The sequence below is a fragment of the Tachyglossus aculeatus genome, chromosome 20 (assembly GCF_015852505.1).
Source record: "Tachyglossus aculeatus isolate mTacAcu1 chromosome 20, mTacAcu1.pri, whole genome shotgun sequence".
Lineage (NCBI taxonomy): Eukaryota > Metazoa > Chordata > Mammalia > Monotremata > Tachyglossidae > Tachyglossus > Tachyglossus aculeatus.
Window position 1 is genome coordinate 29,639,239 of NC_052085.1, and position 24,188 is coordinate 29,663,426.

At 45.9% G+C, this 24,188-nt stretch overlaps 2 protein-coding genes across 5 annotated transcripts in view; one reads left to right on the top strand and one right to left on the bottom strand.

The window, feature by feature from the left end:
• CCDC83 (coiled-coil domain containing 83) overlaps positions 1–24,188 on the bottom strand; it is a 37,163-nt gene that overhangs the window by 2,258 nt on the left and 10,717 nt on the right. For 2 of the 4 annotated variants that reach the window (XM_038761945.1, XM_038761946.1), the window contains exons 2-8: positions 14,834–14,947; positions 13,187–13,271; positions 9,715–9,883; positions 8,302–8,469; positions 3,370–3,461; positions 2,509–2,577; positions 1,303–1,424 (exon numbers count right to left, since the gene is read on the bottom strand). In XM_038761945.1, coding sequence (XP_038617873.1) covers positions 1,303–1,424; positions 2,509–2,577; positions 3,370–3,461; positions 8,302–8,469; positions 9,715–9,883; positions 13,187–13,271; positions 14,834–14,947 — 819 coding nt within the window. Of the gene's footprint in view, positions 1–1,302; positions 1,425–2,508; positions 2,578–3,369; positions 3,462–8,301; positions 8,470–9,714; positions 9,884–13,186; positions 13,272–14,833; positions 14,948–15,930; positions 16,000–18,236; positions 18,316–24,188 lie in introns of those variants that run through there. The other 2 variants (XM_038761947.1, XM_038761948.1) reach the window with 2 other exon arrangements.
• Positions 3,457–24,188, top strand: part of SYTL2 (synaptotagmin like 2) — a 112,958-nt gene continuing 92,226 nt past the window's right edge. The window contains exons 1-2 of the mRNA XM_038761940.1: positions 3,457–3,563; positions 5,457–5,639. The gene's annotated coding sequence lies outside the window, so the exon portion shown is untranslated. The remainder of the gene's footprint in view (positions 3,564–5,456; positions 5,640–24,188) is intronic.

Genomic DNA, 24,188 nt, shown 5'->3' on the forward strand with positions numbered 1-24,188 from the left:
CACAAAATGCAGAGCTCATTCCTCTCCCTGAAAGGGAGGGTCAGAACGATGAGAATCATTTAGTCCGCTCTCTCGTTTTCGTTAAAGCTTTCGTTCACCGTGGAGGGGGAGTCTACAGCCTTACACTCAGCCCCACGAGGACCGCACGCATCCGGTTCGTGACACAGACAACGGTCCGTGGCCCCCAAGGGATTCGGGAGCTAAAGGGAGTTGGGGGAGGACAGGACGCTCAACGGTGAAAATGTCAGCAGGACCAGGGGGCCTTAGACTCGGTCCCCAGAATCCTCAGGAAATGCCCGTTGAGGCCAAACTGGTTTGTTTGAGGTCCATTTCACTCGGCCCTTAGTCCCACCTGCTGTAGTCCAAGCTCGTTTTCCTCTCCGTCTAACCTCGGGGGATGGAGGAAGATTGGTTACCATGGTAACCCAGTTGTGCAATAAGCTCTCTTTCTACTTTCCCCCCGCCCTCTCTCGCTCCCTCTTGATACTCAATTCTCTGGGTCCCTTCCCCGCCTTCTTCCACCTCCTCCCTGAATCCCCGGCAGGGACTTCCCAAACTCTCCACATTCCTCCTGGGTTGCGGGGGGTCCGGATCTGAAGAGCTTGTATCTACCCCGGTGCTTAGGAGAGTGCTTGGCAAATACCATGGTATTTCCTTGATCTCTGTATAGCTGCCCCTATCGATGTTCCTTACGGCTTTCTGGGAAGACAAATTTGCTTTAACGGTGAAGCGTTTTCACACGAGAACAATCACGGGCAGAGATGAGATGCGCTAAAATAAAGGTTTTTGGATATCTGTTTTCATTGCATTGGTTAGTTCTCCAGAGAATCGACTGAAGCATTTACACTCAGTTTCCCCTTCAGGGCTACCAAGCTAATAACTTAACCTGGCACTGCAGAGTAGGTAAGTCTAGCAGGATTAGTCACACTTTGCATTAATAATTAGATTTCTCGGCCTTTATTTTTACGGCACGTGGTATAAATGGTAACAAATACCATTTATATTAAAAAAAAAAACACTGGACAGGGAGTTCGGTGATGGGAGAGGGTCACTCTAAGGTTCCTCAGAGTCAAACACCCTCCCCGGTCTATCGGCATTGAGCGCATCCTCTGGAGAGCATCTTATAGCACTGATTCACGACCACTGGCTGTCCACTCCATCCCTCCTATCCTCCCGCTTCATGGATTGGAACGAATTCTTTTCTTCCCGTCCCTCCGCCCCAGGAATCCCCACAACACCCTCCGGCGAACACAGCCGCACGTGGCTGCTACAGCGCTGTTCGTATGTGGGCCGTGGTTTCACCTGGGTACTCTGAGATCCTTTAGTCGACATTCAAACATTTCGTTGACAAGCTTTACGTTTTCTTCCTCCAAGAGATGCGTGTCAAGTTCCAGATCCTCTACCTCCTTCCTATAAAGTGTAACCTATTCAGAGCAAGAGAGGGTAGCGGTGGGCGACCCAGCAGCCCCCCTCACCCTAGTGGGTCGGCCCCAGGGGGCTGGGCAATGGTGTCATTTACTTTTTAGCCAACCGATAAAGGCAAACTCCCTCACCCGGGAGCGGACATCTGATTTTCACGGCGTCCCTCTTGAAGCTTGGTTTCTTGAACCGATTTATTTTAAAATAGACTTTTTAAATGGTATTTGTTAAGCATTTACTATGTGCCAGGCCCTGTACTAAGCACTGGGGTAGAAGCAGCGTGGCTCAATGGAAAGAGCCCGGGCTTGAGAGAAGCAGCGTGGCTCAGTGGAAAAGAGCAGTGACCTTGGAGTCAGAGGTTGTGGGTTCAAATCCCGGCTCTGCCAATTAGCTGTGTGACTTTGGGCAAGTCACTTCTCTGTGCCTCAGTTACCTCATCTGTAAAATGGGGATTAAGACTGTGAGCCCCCCGTGGGACAACCTGATCACCTTGTAACCCCCCCCCCAGCACTTAGAACACTGCTTTGCACATAGTAAGCACTTAATAAATGTCATTATTATTATTATTATTGGGAGTCAGAGGTCATGGGTTCAAATCCCGGCCCCGCCAGCTGTCAGCTATGTGACCTTGGGCAAATCACTTAACTTTTCTGCACCTCAGTTCCCTCATCTGTAAAATGGAGATTAAGACTGTGAGCCCAAGTGCTTAGTACAGTGCTCTGCACACAGTAAGCGCTCAATAAATATGATTGATTGACCTTGCATCCTCCCCAGCGCTTAGAACAGTGCTTTGCACATAGTAAGCGCTTAACAAATGCCATCATCATCATCATCCTCAGCTTTCTTGACGCTAACTGAATGATGGTCTTCAAATAGAAGACCACTGGAGAGTTTCACAAGATCGTAAAAGAGCAAGAGGGCTTAGTCTATGGCACAAGGAACTTGGGTTACGAAGAGGGATGACAGGCCTATTGTGGGTCAGGTGACCAAGGAAGACTGTTGTTTCTCCTCCCTTGCAGCTGGGCCGGGCCGGAATCTTCTAAGGAGATGAAATTATTTTGTCTTTTCAAAAAAGGACAGGACAGTTACCTCTTTCTTAAGCCAGTCGTTTTCCTTGATCTCTGTATAGCTGCCCCTATCGATGTTCTTTACGGCTTTCTGGGAAGACAAATTTCTTTTAACAAAGAAGCGTTTTCACACGAGAACAATCACGGGCAGAGATGAGATGCACTAAAATAAAGGTTTTTGGATATCTGTTTTCATTGCATTGGTTAGTTCTCCAGAGAATCGACTGAAGCATTTACACTCAATTTCCCCTTCAGGGCTACCAAGTTAATAACTTGGCACTGCAGAGTAGGTAAGTCCAGCAGGATTAGTCACATTTTGCACTAATAATTAGATTTCTCGGCCTTTATTTTTACGGCTCCGAAGTTACCAAATTGAAATTAAAGCCAAGGCAACCAGCCTGCCCCTCTCAGGGTCATACCTGGAGAGTTTCCAGTACTCTACCAGTCTTGACTATGGCAGGGAGAGTCAAGCAGAGGCCTGTCCGTTCCATTCCTAGCTTGGGCAGTGCTTGAGAATGGCGAACCATCTGCTACAAGTCAAAACTCCCCTGTACTGGGCAGCAGCAGCATAGGAGAGAGTCGAGGGCGGAGACTCAAGTTGACTGCGCGGAAGGAGGCAATGGTAAACCACTTCTGTATTTCTACCAAGAAAACTCTACGGATCCACTGCCGGAACGACGGCGGATGGAGATGGGGTATACTGGGAGCGACGCGCCCACGGTATCGCTACGGGTCGCAGACGACTCGACAGCATAAAACCAGAAATTTGGCCTGAATTTTATTCCTAATCCCCCTAACCACGCGCATCCTTGCTTCAGTAATCACGATTCCCACCTCTGCTTCTGAAGCGCTTAAAAAGTTTAGGGGAAAGCTGAAAATATACCTTGGTGGCTAATTCCTTCTTCTCATCCACTTGCTTCAAAGTGAATCTGCCAATTTTCTTCTTTGTTTCTTCCACAGTGACTCGAAAATTCTCTTCCAAAACAGAAACAGATTATAAGTGAGTACTGTTGAAGTCCTGGCTTACAGAGTCACCTGACAAGAAAGCCCCGCTCATTCGAAGTGGATTCGACAAATGTGGGTAATGGGAAATGTAACTGTATTTCTAGAGAAATGATTCTGTCACTGTAGTACAGTAGTGGAGTGTCCCAAATAAATGTAGCTTCTACAGACAAACTAATGCTTTAGGGCTGGGAAGACAATGTGGCTTAGTGGTTAAATAATAATAATAATGATGGCATTTGTTAAGCACTTACTATGTGCAAAGCACTGTTCTAAGTGCTAGGGAGGATTCAAGGTGATCAGGTTGTCCCACGTGGGGTTCACAGTCTTAATCCCCATTTTACAGAAGAGGGAACTGAGGCTTACTGTGACCTACCCAAAGTCACACAGCTAAGTTAAATGCTTGGTCAGTGGAAGGGGGAGGGAAAAGGGGAGAGGAGGGAGAGAGAAAAATCATACAAAGGGATGATTCTGAAGGGAAAGAAGGAAATTGGAAGAAAAGTGAGTGATAAAGGAAAGAGTGGGAGTGGGTAAAAGGAAGTCCAATTTAGAGAGCCCTGAATGGTTCACAAGTCTCAGATGGGGCTCACAGAAAAGTTACCAAGTCTCCTATGACTACTGGGTCCTTTTCCTCTAGAAAAATAGTGCTCGAAGCAAATTAGGAATGTATGTATCCAGAGAGGAGCAAACAGATGAATTAGTCGTCTTGGGAAGTACGTCAAGCGAACTACCTGCGAAAGAGGGCCTCTCAGAGGTTCAGCTCTCGAGGCAGAACTACGATTGCATTTCCAGTCCTCTAATCCAGATTAATTTCCCATTCGGTGCTCTTTCCAGTATTACTCTGCTTCCTCCACAATTACAAAACTGGGTTAGGGCCTCCTGTTGGGGGACCAGGGAGAATCCTGTTTCTGTCTTCACAGAAGCTAAAAACCTCAATAAGTCTAGCCACCTCGGTATCTTTCCCCCATTGTAATAATAATGTTGGTATTTGTTAAGCGCTTACTATGTGCCAAGCACTGTTCTAAGGGCTGGGGGAGATACAAGGTAATCAGGTTGTCCCACATGGGGCTCACAGTCTTAATCCCCATTTTCCTGATGAGGTAACTGAGGCCCAGAGAAGTGAAATGACTTGCCCAAAGTCACACAGCCGATAAGTGGCGGAGCCGGGATTAGAACCCGTGACTTCTGACTCCCAACCCCGCTCTCTTTCCACGGAGCCACACTGCTTCTCTAATAATGATGGTGTTTTTTAAGTGCTTACTGTGTGCCAAGCACTGTTCTAAGCGCTGGGGGGATACAAGGTGATCAGATTGTCCCCCGTGGGGCTCACAGTCTTAATCCCCATTAGGTATCTGAGGCCCAGAGAAGTGAAGTGACTTGCCCAAAGTCACACAGCCGATAAGTGGCGGAGCAGGGATTAGAACCCATGACCTCTGACTCCAAAGCCCAGGCTCTTTCCCCTGAGCCACGCTGCTTCTTAGACCCCAAACTCAGCCCCCAAGACTAGGCTACTTTCCTCCTCAAGTCATACAGTCTGAGAAAGCCGGGTTCTAATCCCGACTCCGTCACTTCTCTGCTGTGTGACCTTGGGCAAGTCACTTCTCCATGCCGCAGTTACCTCATCCTGTAAATTGGAGATGAAAACTGTGAGCTCCATGCGGGACGTGGACGGTGTCCAAACTAATTCATTTATGTCTACCCCGGTGCTCAGTACAGTGCTTGGCGTATAGTAAGAGTTTAACAAATACAATTTAAAAAAAAGAAAAATGTACTGCGCTCTTGGCTCTTTTTCTGAGAGGATCCATTAACACCAGGCGATACTCTATCATTAAATACTAATCCTCTTCCTCTAAACCACGCAAAATGCACACTATCCTCTAACCTGCTTAGTGTTTGCTCTCCAAGTGTTTACATCATAATCCCCCCAAAGCAACACTAACAGACTTTTCTCTTCTGCCTTCCTCCCAGAATTCAGGTGAATTTCTCCTGGCTGCAGGAGGAGGGTTCGGCAGTGGGAAAGTTGTGACAATCCCTGGCTTGGATGAAGCGCACTGGAACTCGGAAAAGTGCCATCGAACCCAGGCTGACCAATCACAGCCCCATGAGTTGAAGGCAGCTGGGCCAGACCATCAAAATGCTAGCTGGGAGGAAGTAAGAATTTTCATAAAAATTGAAAATGCAGGCCTCAGGCAATCAGACAATCAGCCGTAAGCGTGCCGGACACTGTACTAAGCGTTTGGGAAAGTGCGCTACGGCGGAGTTGGTAGGAGCTTAAAGTCTGCAGCGGGAGACAGACGTTAAAGTAGATTAGGGACGGCGCTCTGCTTTTTAAACCGCTATCCTCATGCGTGTATTTTACGTGGATACTCGACTAGTTATTGGTTTTTCAGCTATTCCCATCCTGATACATTTGAACTACTTCCTGTTATAACCTTTTTTTTCTTCCTTTTGCCCCCACCATTTATAAGGTTGCTCTGCCCTCCCCATTAGGCTGGGGCTTCTGGAGGGGAGCGAGAGTGAGTCTTGCCTTTCCCTCCCCAGCATTTAGCAGAGAGTTCTGCACTCAGCAGATGCTTTTTTAAAAACTGAATTTGTTAAGCACTTACTATGTGCCAGGCACTGTAGTAAACTCATCAGGTTGGACACGGTCCCTGTCCCACAATCCCCATTCTATAGATGAGGAAACTGAGGCACGGAGATGTTAAGTGACTTGCGCAGGGTTGCACAGCAGACAAGGGGCAGCGCCGGGATTAGAACCCGGGTCCTTTTAACTCCCTAGGCCCATGCTCCATCCACTGGGCCCCGCGGCTTCTCGAACACACAGACCATTCTCCATAAAGTAGGCTTTTTTTCCAATTGTCTGTGAGAGGAGAGGTGGTATTATTTATTTAGATTACCTCCCTGCCCCCATTTTCCTTCTTGTCGTCAGTCTCTGTCCCGTGGGTACCTAATATGTGCTGAGCGATTAGGAGAGTGCAGAAGAGTTAGCAGACATGATTCCCTGCCTCCAAGGACTTTACAAGTCAGCTGGGGAGACTCTAAATTGATAAATGGAGAAAAAGGGAAAGCAAAAAGGAAAAGGGGGGATATCATCATCAATCGTATTTATTGAGCGCTTACTACGTGCAGAGCACTGTACTAAGTGCTTGGGAAGTACAAATTGGCAACATATAGAGACAGTCCCTACCCAACAGTGGGCTCACAGTCTAAAAGTACATAATATGTACATGAATTAGCGCTTAATAGAATAGGGAAGAAATAAACGTAAATGCAACATTATCATTGATTAACAATTGTGGTATTTACAGTGCTTTGCACATAGTAAGTGCTTAATAAATGCCATTATTATTATTATTATTATTTAAGCCCTCACTCTGTGCCAAGCTCTGGGATAGATACGATACAGTTTCTGTTCTACATGGGGCTCACAATCTAAGGGGGAGGGAGAATAGGTGTTTAATAGGTGTTTAACCCTCATTCTACAGAGCAGGAAATCACGACATAAGGAAGTTAAGTGACTTGCCTACGGTCACACGGCAGAAGAGTGGCAGACACTGGAGGAGATGTCATTTTAGAATGACTTCGAAGATTTTTCATTCATTCATTCAGTCGTATTTATTGAGCGCTTACTGTGTGCAGAGCACTGTACTAAGCGCTTGGAAAGTACAAGTTGGGGAGACTGTTGCTCTGTTGGATAGCAAGGGGGAGGGAATTCCAGGAAGGAAGGAGGACGTGACCAAGGGTCGTGAGCTTAACATTTATATTCATTTTTTTCAAGCTGAGTCCCAGCTCCCAGCGCGGAAAGGTTCTCTTTCCCAGCCTAGTGGGAGCCTATTTCCCTACTCTTTCCCTAGACCTTTATTTCTGAATAGAAATCAGAAGGAGTTTGAAGAGTACATAACTGCTGACTCGAACCCTGGGTAAGATTCCTCTTTTCCACAGCCTCCTGTGTTAAATCACCTAGTGAAATATTAAATGACCGGGTCACCTTTGTGAGCCGTGACTTATCTGGCTCTGTGATGTCATTTGCAAAATGTGACCAGAAAATGCCACGGCTTTTTGGCCAAGAGGAAAAATAATCCCGGGGAAGTTGAGGAAAAGTGCAGCCAATGGTTTCGCTCCATTGGAGGGATTACAATCTTGTTTCTCGCCGGCTCAAGTTCTCTGTTCCCAGAAACTGGCCTAGCGTCAGTGGTTGCTGATGACAGATTTTGAAATGCCCACTGGGTTTTGAGGAGATGAGAAGATACCGTATATAGGTCCCGGGTTGTGAGCCCACTGTTGGGTAGGGACTGTCTTGTACTTCCCAAGTGCTTAGTACAGTCCTCTGCACACAGTAAGCACTCAATAAATATGAGTGATTGATTAAAGGGGCTGTTGTGGCTGCTAAGGGGAAAATACCCAGGGCTGAACATCAAGTTGGGTCAAACCGGGACGGGGACGCGGCACTTGAAGGAGCCGGGCTGTTTTCTGACAAGGAAAATCTAAAAATATCCTGACGTGAACATTCAGGAACGCATCTGAATGTTTCTTTTGATTCTGCCTGGCCTTAGAAGTATTGTTTGGCCCCGTAACCAATAAGTTCTTTCAGTCCAAACTTGATAAGGCCGAGGACGATTCAACCGTTCATCTCTGTCAAAAATATTAGAAATCTGTAAATTCACTGCCGTTGGGGTTGTCCTTCAGTTCAAAGGTGACACTGCTGCTGATGACACTACATTCACAAGTGCGTCAGAGACTCTGTTGCAGAAATGCACCCTCGGCTCGCACGCATACACCCAACCGTACGGGAATTGACTTTGGGACGACTGACCTATCATTTCTTCTGTATTCTTTCTGATGACCTGGATCTCATTTTCTAAGGAAGAGATCTGGCTGGCGTGTTTTTTGCTCCCCACATTCTTGTATTCCTCCAGATATTCCTTCTCGCTGCGTTTCTGAATGTATTTTTTCTCAGCGCTCTCTACCTGCACGCGCATGTCTGTTGGAAGAAAATAAGGACAGCTCGTCAAAGATTCTGTCACAGTTCGCTGCCGACAGAGCACGCGTAAGCGTGTGCTGGGCCGTGACTGACGAAGAATAGCAGATAACTGTTCTTTTCAGCCCCGCTAACTGGGAGCCGTTGTATTTCAGAGGCCTGCTATGGAAATTAAGGTTTTGTCTAAAGGACTGGCCCGATTTTGTATAATGGATTAAATGACATGTATTATTCATTATTCTCGAGATCAGGCCTGTGGGCAGTAGCTGGTTACGACTTAAGTCATCCCGAAGCTCGTGACAGTTTTCTTTTGAGAAAGGTTACTTTGATAGAGTCTTCTGAAAACTTTATTGCCTTGAATGGTGAAATGGCATCATATGCCGGTCATGAGCACAAAACGTTTTTCCGCGATTCATATTAAATATGTTAGGGGGAAGGAAGAAAGCAGCTATAAACGCTGTTAAGTTTTAACCATCATAAATGATTAATTGGGCTGAGCCACAGCCCCAGTCATTTTTTCTTCTTTGCATTTCCTTAATGCCCCAGGTCCTCAACTACAAATTTACATGGTTCAGTGACTGGAAAATCTCTATTGCTCCTCATTCATTCATTCAATCGTATTTATTGAGCGCTTACTGTGTGCAGAGCACTGTACTAAGCACTTGGGAAGGACACGTTGGCAACATATAGAGACGGTCCCGACCCAACAACAGGTTCACAGTCTAGAAGGGGGAGACAGACAACAAAACAAAACATGTAGACAGGTGTCAAGATGTCAGAACAAATAGAATTAAAGCTAGATGCACATCTATTAACAAAATAAATGGAACAGTAAATATGTACAAGTAAAATAAATAGAGTGATAAATCTGTACAAACATATATACAGGTGCTTTGGGGAGGGGAAGGAGGGTTGGGGGGATGGAGAGGAGGAGAGGAAAAAGGGGGCTCAGTCTGAGAAGGCCTCTTGGAGGAGGTGAGCTCTCAATAGGGCTTTGAAGGGAGGAAGAGAGCAAATAGACATGTCACTATCTGCGACCAAATTTACCTACTTGTAAACACCGGTGGTGTTTTATAAAAGGCTTCTACAGTCAACCTAAGATTTATCTTATGCTACTAGAATGTTTGAAGCAGTGTTCATTATTTGAAAGTTCTTTTACAGCGACTGGTGCTCTTCAGAGATAAAACACTATATAAATCCACAAATAAATTGTCAATCTCGAACCATTTCATCTCACGATTAACCTACCTTCCAAATTCCTTTCCTGGTCTTTGACAAATCGCCATTTTTCCTTCATGGCTTCTTCAATTTCACCCCGCGTTACAGTCGGCTCTTGTTCTGACTTCTTGTCCTGCTCTCTCATTTCGCTTAGTAGATTCTTGATATGCCACAGCTGTTCTTTCTTTAGGCGTTCATTCTAAGATGAAAGCAAATAACGCTTGAACTCTGGCCTGGACTGTGTACATTTTTCTAAGTGTGATCGCCCACTGAAATAAGTTTCCCGTTGGTAAAAAAAAAAAAATAAAAATCAGGATTTTTTTTGACACGGCTCTATGTTCAGATTTAGCAATAATGCTACTGACGATACTTGACCCTTGCAGTAAGTTCAGCTGACAAGATTGATGCCCAACCGACAAATCCATTCACCGCTTACCCAAGATAAGGGGTCCGTTAACAACTGCTGTGGATTCCGGGAAATGAGAGTCAAGGAGCTCCCTCTCTGCCTTCCCCAGTTTGCATTACATCTCTACTTTTCTGCGGTTGCCCTCCTCTCTCTCAGGAACCATAGTGGGGGGAAAAATGTAGGATGGTGGGGGACACAGTCCTCTCAGGGTGAGGGCAGGAGGCCCCGGGAGATGGTGCATTGTGATGCCTGATTAGCTGGCTCTGACAGAAACGTCATCCTGGCCTGTCTTTAGGGCCGGGTACCATTTCTAATCCTGCTTCTTGGTGTCATGTTCCTCCTACAGCTTCTGCTCAAAACGAGCTACCTCTTCCTGACGGCTACACTGTGTGGTACTTACTATTTTTTTCCTCAGAAGGCCAAAGCTTTAATATTTTTCTTGAGCTTGTGCCTCCTTATCTCTGACATTGTTGTTTGCACTCCCTGCTAGGATTCCCCAACTAAACTCAGCAACGGCTCGCCTCGTCAATAGCCATTCTTCTCCACTGTACTTTCCTAGGCTCGCCTCGTCAATAGCCATTCTTCTCCACTGTACTTTCCTAGTCAAGCTGTATGGTGGTGAGTCTCTCTTCTGTGTTCATGGACTGTGGTTTGGCCCTTAAAGTGATCTTGCCTCCCTCTTTGACATTTAGGATTCCCCAACTAAACTAAGCAATGGCTTGCCTTGTCAATAGCCATTCTTCTCCACTGTTCTTTCCTAGTCAAGCTATACGGTGGTGAGTGTCTCGTCCGTGTTCATGGACTGTGGTTTGGCCCTTACAGTGATCTTGCCTCCCTCTTTGACATTTAGGATTCCCCAACTAAACTAAGCAATGGCTTGCCTTGTCAATAGCCATTCTTCTCCACTGTTCTTTCCTAGTCAAGCTGTACGGTGGTGAGTCTCTCGTCCGTGTTCATGGACTGTGGTTTGGCCCTTACAGTGATCTTGCCTCCCTCTTTGACGTTTAGGATTCCGCAACTAAACTAATCAACGGCTCGCCTCGTCAGTAGCCGTTCATCTCCGCTGTACTTGCCTAGACAAGCTATACGGTGGTGAGTCGCTCTTCTGTGTTCCTGGACTGTGGTTTGGCCCTTACAGTGATCTTGCCTCCCTCTTTGACGTTTAGGATTCCCCAACTAAGCAACGGCTCGCCTCGTCCATAGCCGTTCTTCTCCACTGTACTCGCCTAGTCAAACTATACGGTGGTGAGTCTTTCTTCCGTGTTCATGGACTGTGGTTTGGCCCTTACGGTGATCTTGCCTCCCTCTCTGACGTTTAGTTTATTTCAAGGAAGTTGAAGGAGTCGATGGAAAAAGAGACATGGGAGTCCGCTTAAGGAGGAAATGCAATTGAAGTACAAGCTCCTCGAAGGCAACGGCTGTCTTGTGTGTCTTTGCGCTCTGACAGTTGGAATCAAACATATTTATTGACTGTTTACTGTGTGCAAGAGCACTGTACTAAGTGCTTGGGAGAGTACAGTTGGAACTCAAGAACTGTTTTGCCTGACTCAGTGAATGAGGCCCTGTTCTTTCAAGTCAGCCTTTCTGGGGCCGAGGAAGGACTTTTTGGACTGCATTGTACTCTTTCCAGCACTTAGTACAGTGCTCTGCATACAGTAAGTGCTCAATAAATACCACTGATCGATTTTCTACCTTAATACTGTAACACAGCTAACTTCTAATCCACCTTTAGAAATCCTACAATTTCTTGCCACTGTCCCCGTGATGTCCATCAGTGAGGTTCAGATGCTTGGAAAATATGAAAGGTTGCTTTTATGTACCTCAACCCCTGCAACAAAAAACTCTTTTACCACAGAAAAGACCCGGATCTTACTTCATCTTCAAATAAAGATTAAATGGGGGGGAAAAAACACTGAAATTACTTTGACAGATAGAACCAAAACTGCTTGGAAAGAATAACTCTGAAAAGAAGGAATCGTGTTTTTTTCATGGAAAATCCCTTTGCCAAACCACTGCACCGCTGACAGAACACTTTTCAAATCCAGCCTTTTCCGTTTTCATCTGAAGAAATGGAAAACGCTTGGACCAAGTAGATTTTGAATAAATTGTGCTTAATTGATCTCTGGGGCTCATTTGAAGCTAATCAGATTGCACTGGTGTCGGTCAATTTTCTTAAGGTAAAAAAAAACCAGACAAAACACATTTCCTCCATCAGTGATAGTTTGAAAACCTTAAACAAAACCCCTCATTTATCTTTTTCTAAACTTGGAGAAGAAAAACAGTTGTCTCTGTTTACAGTTTCAAGATGTGAATTTTGAACTAAATATTATTCTTTTGAGGGTCTCTGGAATTTTCCTCTTGAAAAAATATGGCTTCTACGCAGCCTTAAAAAAGCTTCTGACATCAAATTCCTACCAGCATAGTCTGAATTAAATTTAAATTAATTGGAAGCAGGTGGATAAGATTACCCTCAGATCACACACTGGTTTTAAAATGAAGGGAAAAAGAGTTTGGCAAAATGCATTCTGAGTTTGGCCAAACCCAAAGTGCTTGAAAAATAACTCAGGGATGTTCATGGGGTTCATTCCCAAGCGCTTAGTACAGTGCTCCGCACACAGTAAGTGCTCAATAAATACGATTGAATGAATGAATAGGCCAAAAGGCGGAAATTTTTTTTATCTTTTTGTGCTTGATAAAGTGGAGCCAGTTAGTTATTTACTTAAGTCCTCGTAGAAGAAGTAGTAGTATCACTAAGTCTAGGGAATCTTGATACCCAAAATACCCGACGTTGAAAGCCACTCGAGGTTTAAAGAAAAAAAGGGAAAGGCAAATATAATAAAAAAATTAGTGTCATACTTCAGTTGAATGAGGGTGGTAGATTTTGAGATTAAATTTCAGACTCCTAAATGACTAAAATGTATAGTTTCCACTAGCAAACACCAGCCTGAAGGGTGAAGAGATCTGATAAATGGGGCTTGTAAACACGATTAACTTCCAGAATAAAGGGTATAATGTAACTTAGATGGACAGTGAATGAATTGAGTTCAAGGCATTTTAAAGTCTTTAAGAAGTGTGCACATTAAATAAAATACTCACCCTTTCCTGGTAGTTTTGGTTCTTTTCTTTAAGTTTTTTTACTTGAACCAAAAGTTGTTCTATCTCCTCTTCCTTTATCTCGATGCTGAAGAGAAACCCAGACGGAATCATTTTGAAAGATTGGAAAAGCTAATGAAGATGCCGTACGCTCAGATTAATCTGGGACTTCAGATTCCAGTAGACCTCCACAACTACTGCTGAGAAGCAGGAGGGCCTATTCATTCATTTAGTCGTATTTATTGAGCGCTTACTGTGTGCAGAGCACTGTACTAAGCGCTTGGGAAATACAAGTTGGCAGCATATGGAGACGGTCCCTACCCAACAGTGGGCTCACAGTCTAGAAGGGGGAGACAGAACAAAACAAAACATATTAACAAAATAAAATAAGTAGAATTAATATGTACAAATCAAATAGAGTAGGGCCTAGTGGGAAGGGCACGGGACTGGAGTCCAAGGACCTGGGTTCTAAGCCCAATTCTGCCAGCTGCTTGCGGTGTGATCTGAGGCAAGTCGTTTATCTTTCCTATGGCTCAGATTTTTCGTCTGTAAAATGGGGACACTTGTCCTCCCTCGTACTTCAGCTGTGAGCCCCATGTGGAACAGGGACTGTGTCCGATCTGATTGATTTGTATCGACCTCGGCTCTTAGAGCACTGCCCTGACAGGTAGTAAGTGCTTAAAAAATGTAATAGTAATGACAGCAATAATAATAATTCCAATTGGGGAGTGGGTCCAGATTGGAACAGGTTTTGGAGAGCTACTCTGGTCCAAAAGTACCTCAACCACGTCGGCCCCAGTCCTACGCTAATTCCAGGCCCAGGACACCGAAGCTAAGCGGTCCAATCTGAATGTAATGGTTTGTCCTGGAAAATCCCAGTTCCGAGTCCCTGGACTCTTTCTCAGAGTCAGAAGGACCTGGGTTCTAATCTCGGCCCTGCCACTTGCTGCCATGTGGCCTTGGGAAAGTCACTTCACGACTGTGAGCCACAGGTGGAACCTGGACTGTGTCCAACCTGATTATCTTGTATCGACCCCACCGCTTAGTACAGTGCCTGGCGCATAGTAAGCTCTTAACAAATACCATTAAAAGGGAGAGAGAGAAGGAAGGAGAAACCTGAAGAGTGGAGGGAGTTTGCACTTTGTGGGGACTCCAGCATTGTAATTGAGCCCTAAATCATCCCCCAATTAGCCATTTGGATGCTTTTGGTACCTGGGCTGACTTCTTCTATTGAAGCCTAATTCAATTACCTTTGGAGGGAAAGGGATTTTATAACTCTCACTAAACCCGCAGGACTGTGGTTCATCGTCAACTCCACATTCTGGGCCACTTTATGACGTTTCTGATGGGCTTTCCCCTTTTTTTCAACACTCCCGACAGCGCAGGAAATATCTTATTTTTAAAAGGAGAATATGCACACCATTCTTAATGCTAACCGACGAAAGTTGAGAAGAGTGGATTCCATACATTTAATTTGGAAAAGAAACCCCTTCAGTCAGATTCATGGGAGTTTTGTTGGCACGAGGAGAATGGAATTGAAGACTCCCTGATATCATTTCCTGTTTCTGGAGGGCGGTGAATTTTAACGTGAGTTCATACGCTGATTGAAACTTCAGTCAGAAACTTTTTCACTTCAGAATTTACACTTACTGGTATGCTAGCAGTGCTTCACTGAAAGGCAGTTTATTCTCTTTAGGTGATCCTTCTTGGACTTCCTTTTTCTTTGTTTTCCCCATATTTATGACCATGTGGATGTTCCAACTCCTAATGAAAAAAGAAGGTAAGGTCACAGCACCGGTCATCTCGATTCTTTGTTGTATCTCTCCCTATTGTGTGCTAACTCCCTCAAAGTCCAATTAGGAGAGTCCTTCCTGGGGCCGATTTTCCCTAAATCCTGGAACAACAGAGCCCGAGGGGACCTCAAGGAACCAACCCAACTAGTTTTTTGTTTGTTTTTTTTTTAATATCGTTTATTAAGTGCTTACTGTGTACCAGGCACTGAACTTACCGCCGGGGTTAGATACAAGCTAATCGGGTTGGACACAGTCCATGTCCCATAAGGGGCTCACAGTCTTCCATCCCCGACTTTTCCGGGTGAGTCCCCTGAGAAACCTCACCGATCTTTTCCGTTTCAACCAGTTAGATTCACATGACCTCAAAAGAGGGCTGATAAGGATTTTACTCGAAGGCTGGTGTAAAAATGAAAAATGGCAAAGGGCCTCGCTGGAATTCACAGTTCCAAAATAAACGCTCAAATATATCCCAGAGCAAATTCAGATGGCGTAATTGGCATTTAGATCCTTTAATGTGCTGGTAATAGTACTTCTACATTTGATAACGTATTGCTTCCGGATGACTTTCAACTCCTGAACCCCAAAAGTTTCTGGAAGGTCACAATCCTAGAAGAGAATTGTTGAATTAGTCGAAAGTCTGTATTGTGAGTTGGTCAACAACATGTGTTTATTAAGCTCCCCATAGAGCATGGCACGCTTCTAGAGAGAAGCTGGAGTTTTAAAGAATTTGCAAAATACCATCTCTACCCTGTGCAAATCTGAATCGGAAGGGAAAAAAGATAAAAGTGGGTTAGTGTAACTGCAGTTCATGGCATTTGCTGAGCACTTACTGTATGCAGAGCACTGTGTTAAACACTTGGCATTGCAACTGTTTGAAAAACGAATAACTTTAAAGAATCTTAGCAGCAACAAAGACATTCAGCAGAGCCCAGAAGACGCCGGGGCATTACGGACCTCTAGAAAGTGGGAAGTGCTCTTGGTATACCTCCTGGGTTCCTGGAGTTCTCGCAGTGCTCTGGACCTCTGTAAGTGCAGTGAAAAATGTGTCCGTCTCTTTAATGATCCCGATAATTTGTCTCTCTCCCTCCCCTCCACCCCCTGGAATTGAAAGGGGTGGCGTGCCACACGCTGTGATAATCTGTAGTGAGAGCCAGGTGGAGAAAAATCAGTCAATTGTATTTATTGAGCACTTATGTGCTGAGAGAAGGTGGGGAACTCCCCCAATAATAATAATAATAATGGCATTTATTAAATGCTTACTATGTGCAAAGCACTGTTCTAAGCGCTGGGGAGGTTACAAGGTGATCAGGTTGTCCCACGGGGGGGCTCACAGTCTTAATCCCCATTTTACAAATGAGGTAACTGAGGCCCAGAGAAGTTAAGTGACTTGCCCAAAGTCACACAGCTGACAATTGGCAGAGCTGGGATTTGAACCCATGACCTCCGACTCCAAAACCCGGGCTCTTTCCACTAAGCCACGCTGCTTCTCCAGTGCAGGCCTGGTGAGTGGACACTTGATATGCCACCATGAAGGTCTCTCTCTTCCCTCCATTCCCTCCTGCCTTCTTAGCCTAATTCATTCATTCGGTCATATTTATTGAGGGCTTACTGTGTGCAGAGAACTGTACTAAGCACTTAGGAAAGTACAACACAACAATAAACGGTGACATTCCCTTCCCACAACAAGCTCACAGTCTAGGCTGGGGGAGACAGACGTCAATACAAATAAATAAAATTACAGATCTGTACACAAGTGCTTTGGGGCTGGGAGGCAGGGAAGAGCCAAGGGATAAATAAAATGACAGATATTGTACAAAAGTGCTGTGGGGATGAGCAAAGGGGGGCAACTCAGGGAGATGGGGAAAAGTGGGGCTTGGTCTGGGAAAGCTTCTTGGAGGAGATGGGCCTTCAGTGCGGCTTTGAAGGTGGGGGAGAGTGGTTGTCAGATTAGGGGAGGGAGGGCATTCCAGGCCATGGGTCGACAGGTGAGATGGAGGCACAGTGAGAAGGTTAGCACTAGGATGTAGGAGAATCAATCAATCAATCGTATTTATTGAGCGCTTACTGTTTGCAGAGCACTGTACTAAAGTTAGCTTAGTACGGTTAGTAAAGTTAGAAGGTTAGCTCAGGGCCTGATGTGGGCTGGGTCTTGGCTCTGACATGGGAAAAGGCCCTCTAACTCTACCAGAGACACACACACACTTTTTTTCTCTCTCTCCCTCCCTTCCTGATGAGCTCCCCTTTGGCACAAAAGTGAGTTGGGGGTGAGCTCTCAGGGCTGGAGCATCCCGGCTGAGTTGGGGGGGATCTATGGGGATGTCGGCGCAGGGCATCAATTCACTCATTCATTCAACCATACAGTGGAAAAGAGCCCGGGCTTTGGAGTCAGAGGTCATATGTTCAAATCCAGGCTCCACCAGCTGTCAGCTGTGTGACTTTAGGCAATTAATTATGGCATTTATTAAGCGCTTACTACGTGCAAAGCACTGCTCTAAGCGCTGGGGAGGTTACAAGGTGATCAGGGTGCTCCATGGAGGGCTCACAGTCGTAATCCCCATTTTACCGATGAGGGAACTGAGGCCCAGAGAAGTCAAGTGACTTGCCCAAAGTCACACAGCTGACAAGAGTCGGAGCAGGGATTTGAACCCATGACCTCTGACTCCCAAGACCGTGCTCTTCCCACTGAACCATGCTGTTAACTCCTCTGTCAGTGACCTCATCTGTAAAATGGGGATTAAGACTGTGAGCCCCCCCCCCCCCCCCCCGTGGGACAACCTGATCACCTTGTATTCCCCCCAGCGCTTAGAACAGTGCTCTGCACATAGTAAGTGCTTAACAAATGTCATCATTATTATTATTATTGTAACCTCTCCAGCGCTTAACAAATACCATTATTATTATTTATTGAGCGCTTACTTTGTGCAGCAGGGCACTGTACTAAGCGCTGGGGAAGTACAAGTCGGCAACATATAGAGACGGTCCCTACCCAACATATTGAGCGCTTACTGTGTGCAGAGCACTGTACTGAGCGCTTGGAAAGTACAATACGGTAAGAAAGAGGGCCAGGCCCTGCCCACAATAGGGTTGCTGCCCAGCGGGTTATCTCTCGGGGTGGGTTCTCTCCTGTTCCTCCAGGCCCCCAGCCGCCCTCACGGGGACCACCACCGGCGGGACTTGTACTTCCCAAGCGCTTAGTACAGTGCTCTGCACACAGCAGTAAGCGCTCAATAAATGCGATTGAATGAATGACGGTCACCTACCCGGGCAACGGCCGCCACTCGCTTGGTTCTTCCCTGGGGCTCCGAGTTCACAGCATCGGCACGGTCGCCAAGGCAACGGCCGCGGCTCGGTTACCCTGGCAACCGCCGGAGCCCCGCCCGGTCGCCCAGGCAACCGCCGGGCTCGCGCCTCTCTCGGCGCGGGGCCGGCCCGGCGGCGCCACCTGGCGGCTAACGCGCAGAACTTCAGCAGGTGAGCAAACATTAATAATCATCATCATCATCAATCCTATTTATTGAGCGCTTACTGTGTGCACAGCACTGTACTAAGCGCTTCGGAAGTACAAGTTGGCAACATATAGAGACAGCCCCTACCCAGCAGTGGGCTCACAGTCTAAAAGTCTAAAATAATGACACAAATGATGGCGTTTGCGAAGCGCTTACTATGTGCCAAACACTGTTCTAAGCGCTGAGGGGGAATACAAGGTGATAAGGTTGTCCCACGTGGGGCGCCCAGTCTTCATCCCCATTTTACGGATGAAGTAACAGGCTCAGAGAATAATAATAATGATGATGGCATTTGTGAAGCGCTTACTATGTGCCAAGCACTGTTCTAAGCGCTAGGGGGGATACAAGGTGATCAGGTTGTCCCACGTGGGGCTCACAGTCTTCATCCCCATTTTCCAGATGAGGGAACAGGCTCAGAGAAGTTAAGTGACTTGCCCAAGGTCACACAGCAGACGTGGCGGAGCCGGGATTAGAACCCATGACCTCTGACTCCAAAGCCCGGGCTCTTTCCACTGAGCCACGTTGCTTCTCATTGAAGCATTCTTATCGAAGGCCCATCTCCTCCAAGAAGCCTTCCCTGACTAAGCTCTCCTCTGCTTAGTTAATCCCCATATCCCAACTGCTTTCAGGGAGTCAGAAGGACCTAATCTTGAATCCCAGCTCCACCCCTTGTCTGCTGTGTGATCTTGGGCAAGTCCCTTCACTTCTCTGTGCCTCAGTTTCCTCATCTGTAAAATGAGGATTAACACTATGAGCTCCATGTGGGGCAGGGACTGTGTCCAACCCAATTTGCTTTTATCCACCCCACTGCTTGCAGAGTGCCTGATACACAGTAAGTGATTAACAAATACCACAATTATTATAATAATAATGATGGTATTTGTTAAGCGCTTACATGTGCAAAGCGCTGGGTAGATACAAGGTGATCAGGTTGTCCCACGTGGGGCTCACAATCTTAATCGCCATTTTACAGATGAGGTAACTGAGGCACAGAGAAGTGAAGTGACTTGCCCGAAGTCACACAGCCGATAAGTGGCGGAGCTGGGATTAGAACCCATGACCTCTGACTCCAAAGCCCGGGCTCTTTCCACTGAGGCACGCTGCTTCTCTTATCCTCTTACCGTGGACTTCTAGACTGTGAGCCCACTGTTGGGTAGGGACTGTCTCTATATGTTGCTTAGTACAGTGCTCTGCACACAGTAAGCGCTCAATAAATACGATTGAATTCTGCTGAAATGCAGCATATTTCATTCTGTTGGACACATACCCAACAAATTTTCATTTTAAAGTCAAGTCTCAAACCAGGACTCTAATAGGATGATAACCCAAACTCTCAGGAAGAAGTTTGTTACCACTGTTGATAATTTCCAAGCACTTAGCACAGTGCTCTGCACACAGTAAGCACTTAATATGAATTAATGACTGATAATTATATTAAAAATTTCTAATATCATCTGTGGCACCATTCTCTGCCCCATAGAACATTTACTCTCTGTACTCCTCAGAATTCTTTTTGAATGGCTACTTGAGGTGCATCAATAAACCGGAATTTCCCACTCAATTCTAAAGCAATTACATTCGGGGTTGCATGAATGTGGTAATGTTTCTTTCCCATTCATCGGTCGGTCATCTAATCGGGAAACAACCCGTGATCTCCTTTTTGGAAAAGACTTAATTTTCCATTCGTGTGCCCGGTAGCTTCATCCCACAGGGACGGCGTGGCTGCAGTTGAAGAATTTTTCCCTCGGCGTCACCAAACTAGGGATTTGACGCTTCGGATCCCTCGCAAGGCCGGGGGAATTGTTTAGGACTTTTCGTAAGCTCCAGAAACCCAGCTGGGATTTGATGTCACGTCTCTAAAGGTCATAGTAAGCGCTTAATCAATCAATCAATCGTATTTATTGAGCGCTTACTGTGTGCAGAGCACTGTACTAAGTGCTTGATAATGGCATTTGTTAAGCGCTTACTATGTGCAAAGCAGTGTTCTAAGCGCTGGGGAGGTTACAAGGTGATCAGGTTGCACCACGGGGGCCTCACAGTCTTAATTCCCGTTTTACAGATGAGGTCACTGAGGCATGGAGAACTTAAGTGACTTGCCTAAAGTCACACAGCTGACAAGTGGCGGAGCCGGGACTTGAACCCATGACCTCTGACTCCAAAGCCCGGGCTCTTTCCACTGAGCCACACTGCTTCTCTTCAATAATAATAATAATGGCATTTGTTAAGCGCTTACTATGTGCAAAGCCTGACTCCTCCACTTAGCTGTGGGACTTTGGATAAGTAATAATAATAATAATGGCATTTATTAAGCGCTTACTATGTGCAAAGCACTGTTCTAAGCGCTGGGGAGGTTACAAGCGCTTCACTTCACTTCAAGTCACTTCACTTCTCTTTGCCTCAGTGACCTCATCTGTAAAATAGGGATTAAGAGTGTGAGCCCCACCTGACACAAGCTGATTCATTCATTTAATTGTATTTATTGAGCGCTTACTGTGCACAGAGCACTGTACTAAGCGCTTGGGAAGTACAAGTTGGCAACATATAGAGACAGTCCCTACCCAACAGCGGGCTCACAGTCTAGAAGGGGGAGACAGAGAACAAAACATTTTAATAAAATAAAATTAATAGAATAAATATGTACAAATAAACAGAGTAATAAATACGTACAAATATATATACAGGTGTTGTGGGGAGGGGAAGGAGGTAAGGCGGGGGGGATGGATCCACCCCAGCGCCACACAGTAAGCGCTTAACAAATGCTATTATTATTATTATTATTTCTCTTCACTTTGCTGCATCAAACTCCCAACACCCTCCCGCCTCGAGTTGTGGCATATCACTTCTCATACATTGTCTCTACTCTCCTGGGAAGCTAAACAGGCTATGGAAAATGAAAATTCCCCCATCCCGCAGAGCCCCAACACCAAGGCAAGTCTCTCTGCAAGGTCCTGTGACCTTCAGGGAATGATAAGGGACTTCGTACAGGGCAGGGAGCAGGAGGGAGGAGGACTGAACTGCGCCCTAAACAATGTTCCTTATCATCGCTTTTAAGGTCTCACAAGGTCTCTTCTGGACCCCTTCGCCTAAAATAATAATAATAATAATGATGGCATTTGATGATGAAGAGAAGCAGTGTGGCTCAGTGGAAAGAGCCCGGGCTTTGGAGTCAGAGGTCATGGGTTCAAGTCCCGGCGCCGCCACTTGTCAGCTGTGTGACTTTAGGCAAGTCACTTCACTTCTCTATGCCTCAGTGAGCTCATCTGCAAAATGGGAATTAAGACTGTGAGCCCCCCGTGGTGCAACCTGATCGCCTTGTAACCTCCCCAGCGCTTAGAACAGTGCTTTGCACAGAGTAAGCGCTTAACAAATGCCATTATTATTATTATTATTACTTATCCAAAATCCCACAGCTAAGTGGAGGAGTCAGGATTTGAACCTATGATCTCTGACTCCAAAGCCGTGGCTCTTTCCACTGAGCCATTGGTTGAGTGAATTCTCGTTCTCTTTTTCCCTCCTCTCTCTACCCAAAAGGGACCTGGGAATCTATACGTTTGGGAGCGCGATTCTGAATCCATCCCAGAGAAATCTGCTCAAGTCTAAGAAGAGCCGGATGCTTGAATGGGAGATTGTTCGTTCTCGCCTGTCCCGCCATCGACCCCCGGCCCCCGTCCTCCCCCGGGCCTGGAATGCCCCCAATCCCTCTGCCCATCCGCCAAGCTAGCTCTCTTCCTCCCTTCAAGGCCCTACTGAGAGCTCACCTCCTCCAGGAGGCCTTCCCAGACTGATCCCCTTCCTTCCTCTCCCCCTCGTCCCCCTCTCCATCCCCCCATCTTACCTCCTTCCCTTCCCCACAGCACCTGTGTATATGTATATATGTTTGTACGTATTTATTACTCTATTTATTTTACTTGTACATATCTATTCTATTTTATTTTGTTAGTATGTTTGGTTTTGTTCTCTGTCTCCCCCTTGTAGACTGTGAGCCCACTGTTGGGTAGGGACTGTCTCTAGATGTTGCCAATTTGTACTTCCCAAGCGCTTAGTACAGTGCTCTGCACATAGTAAGCGCTCAATAAATATGATTGATTGATTGATCGATCTCCTGCTAGGGGTTGGAGCCTACTTAATTGTCAGTTGATGACCAAAGGTAAAGGGGTCACGATTCTACTTCCCCCTACTCCGCTGCCAATCTTCCCGGACTTCCCTGAAGCCCCCCCCGAGGTGAGGGGGCGGGATTGGGGGGCTTCTACACTGTCCCCTCCTCCCCCAGACTGGGAGCTCGTTGTGGGCAGGGATTGTTGAGAAGGAGCATAGCCTGAATATTGGCTTGGGAGTCACAGGACGTGGCTTCGAATCCCAGATCCGCCATTTGTCTGCTGTGTGACCTTGGGCAAGTCGCTTCGCTTCTCTGTGCCTCGGTTACTCCATCTGTAAAATGGAGATTAAGACTGTGAACCCTACGTGGGACAACCTGACTACCTCATATCTATCCCGGTGCTTAGAACACTGCTTGGCATATAGTAATTTGGGCAAGTCACTTCACTTCTCTGGGCCTCAGTTACCTCATCTGTAAAATGGGGATTAAGATTGTGAGCCCCACGTGGGACAACCTGATCACCTTGTATCCCCCCAGCGCTTAGAACAGTGCTTTGCACAGAGTAAGCACTTAAATACCATCATTATTATTATTATTATATAGTAGACATCTGTTTATAGTTTTGTCGCCTGTCTACATGTTTTGTTTTGTTCTCTGTCTCCCGCTTCTAGACTGTGAGCCCGTTGTTGAGTAGGGACCGTCTCTATATGTTGCCAACTTGTACTTCCCAAGCGCTTAGTACAGTGCTCCGCACACAGTAAGTGCTCGATAAATACGATTGAATGAATGAGTGAATAGTAAGTGCTTAAATACCATAATTATTATTATCAGTGTCACTGTTTACTGTTCTGTTGTTCCTTCCCAAGTGCTTAGTACAGTAAGCACACAGTAAGCGCTTAATAAATACGACCGAATGAATGAATGACGAACCCAAAATGCAGTCAATCAGGTCAATCCACTAGATTCCTGTACTTCACTAGCTGTTTTATTTCTATATATTTTATAGAATTTTATAAATATATATATAGAATTTTATAAATATATATATATTATATATTTATTTTATTTTGTTAGCATGTTTGGTTTTGTTCTCTGTCTCCCCCTTTTAGACTGTGAGCCCACTGTTGGGTAGGGACTGTCTCTATATGTTGCCAACTTGTACTTCCCAAGCGCTTAGTACAGTGCTCTGCACACAGTAAGCGCTCAATAAATACGATTAATGATGATGATGTTTTCCCTGGGTTTGGGCAACAAACTGAATTTGGCAGCAAGGATGAGATCTCTCCTGAACCCAGTCGGGTCATAAGAGGTACGGTCCACTAGAAAAGATATCCTCTCCAAAAATAAACTGTGTCCAATGCAGATCCACCCAGTGAGTTGTTTTAATTGAAAAGGACGAGAGGGCAAGGACATTTTCCCACTATCGGCCTCTCCCTGAGGCATGAGAAAATGCTGGTTTCCTTGAGAAAATACAAAATGTTTTCTTTCCTCCGGGGCCCCGAGCCAAGAAAGCCACCGCTTTGAATGAAGATCGGGAAGCGCCCTGGCCTAGTGGAATGAGCTCGAGTCTGGGAGGAGCTGGGTTCTAATCCCGGCTCCGCCACTTTTCT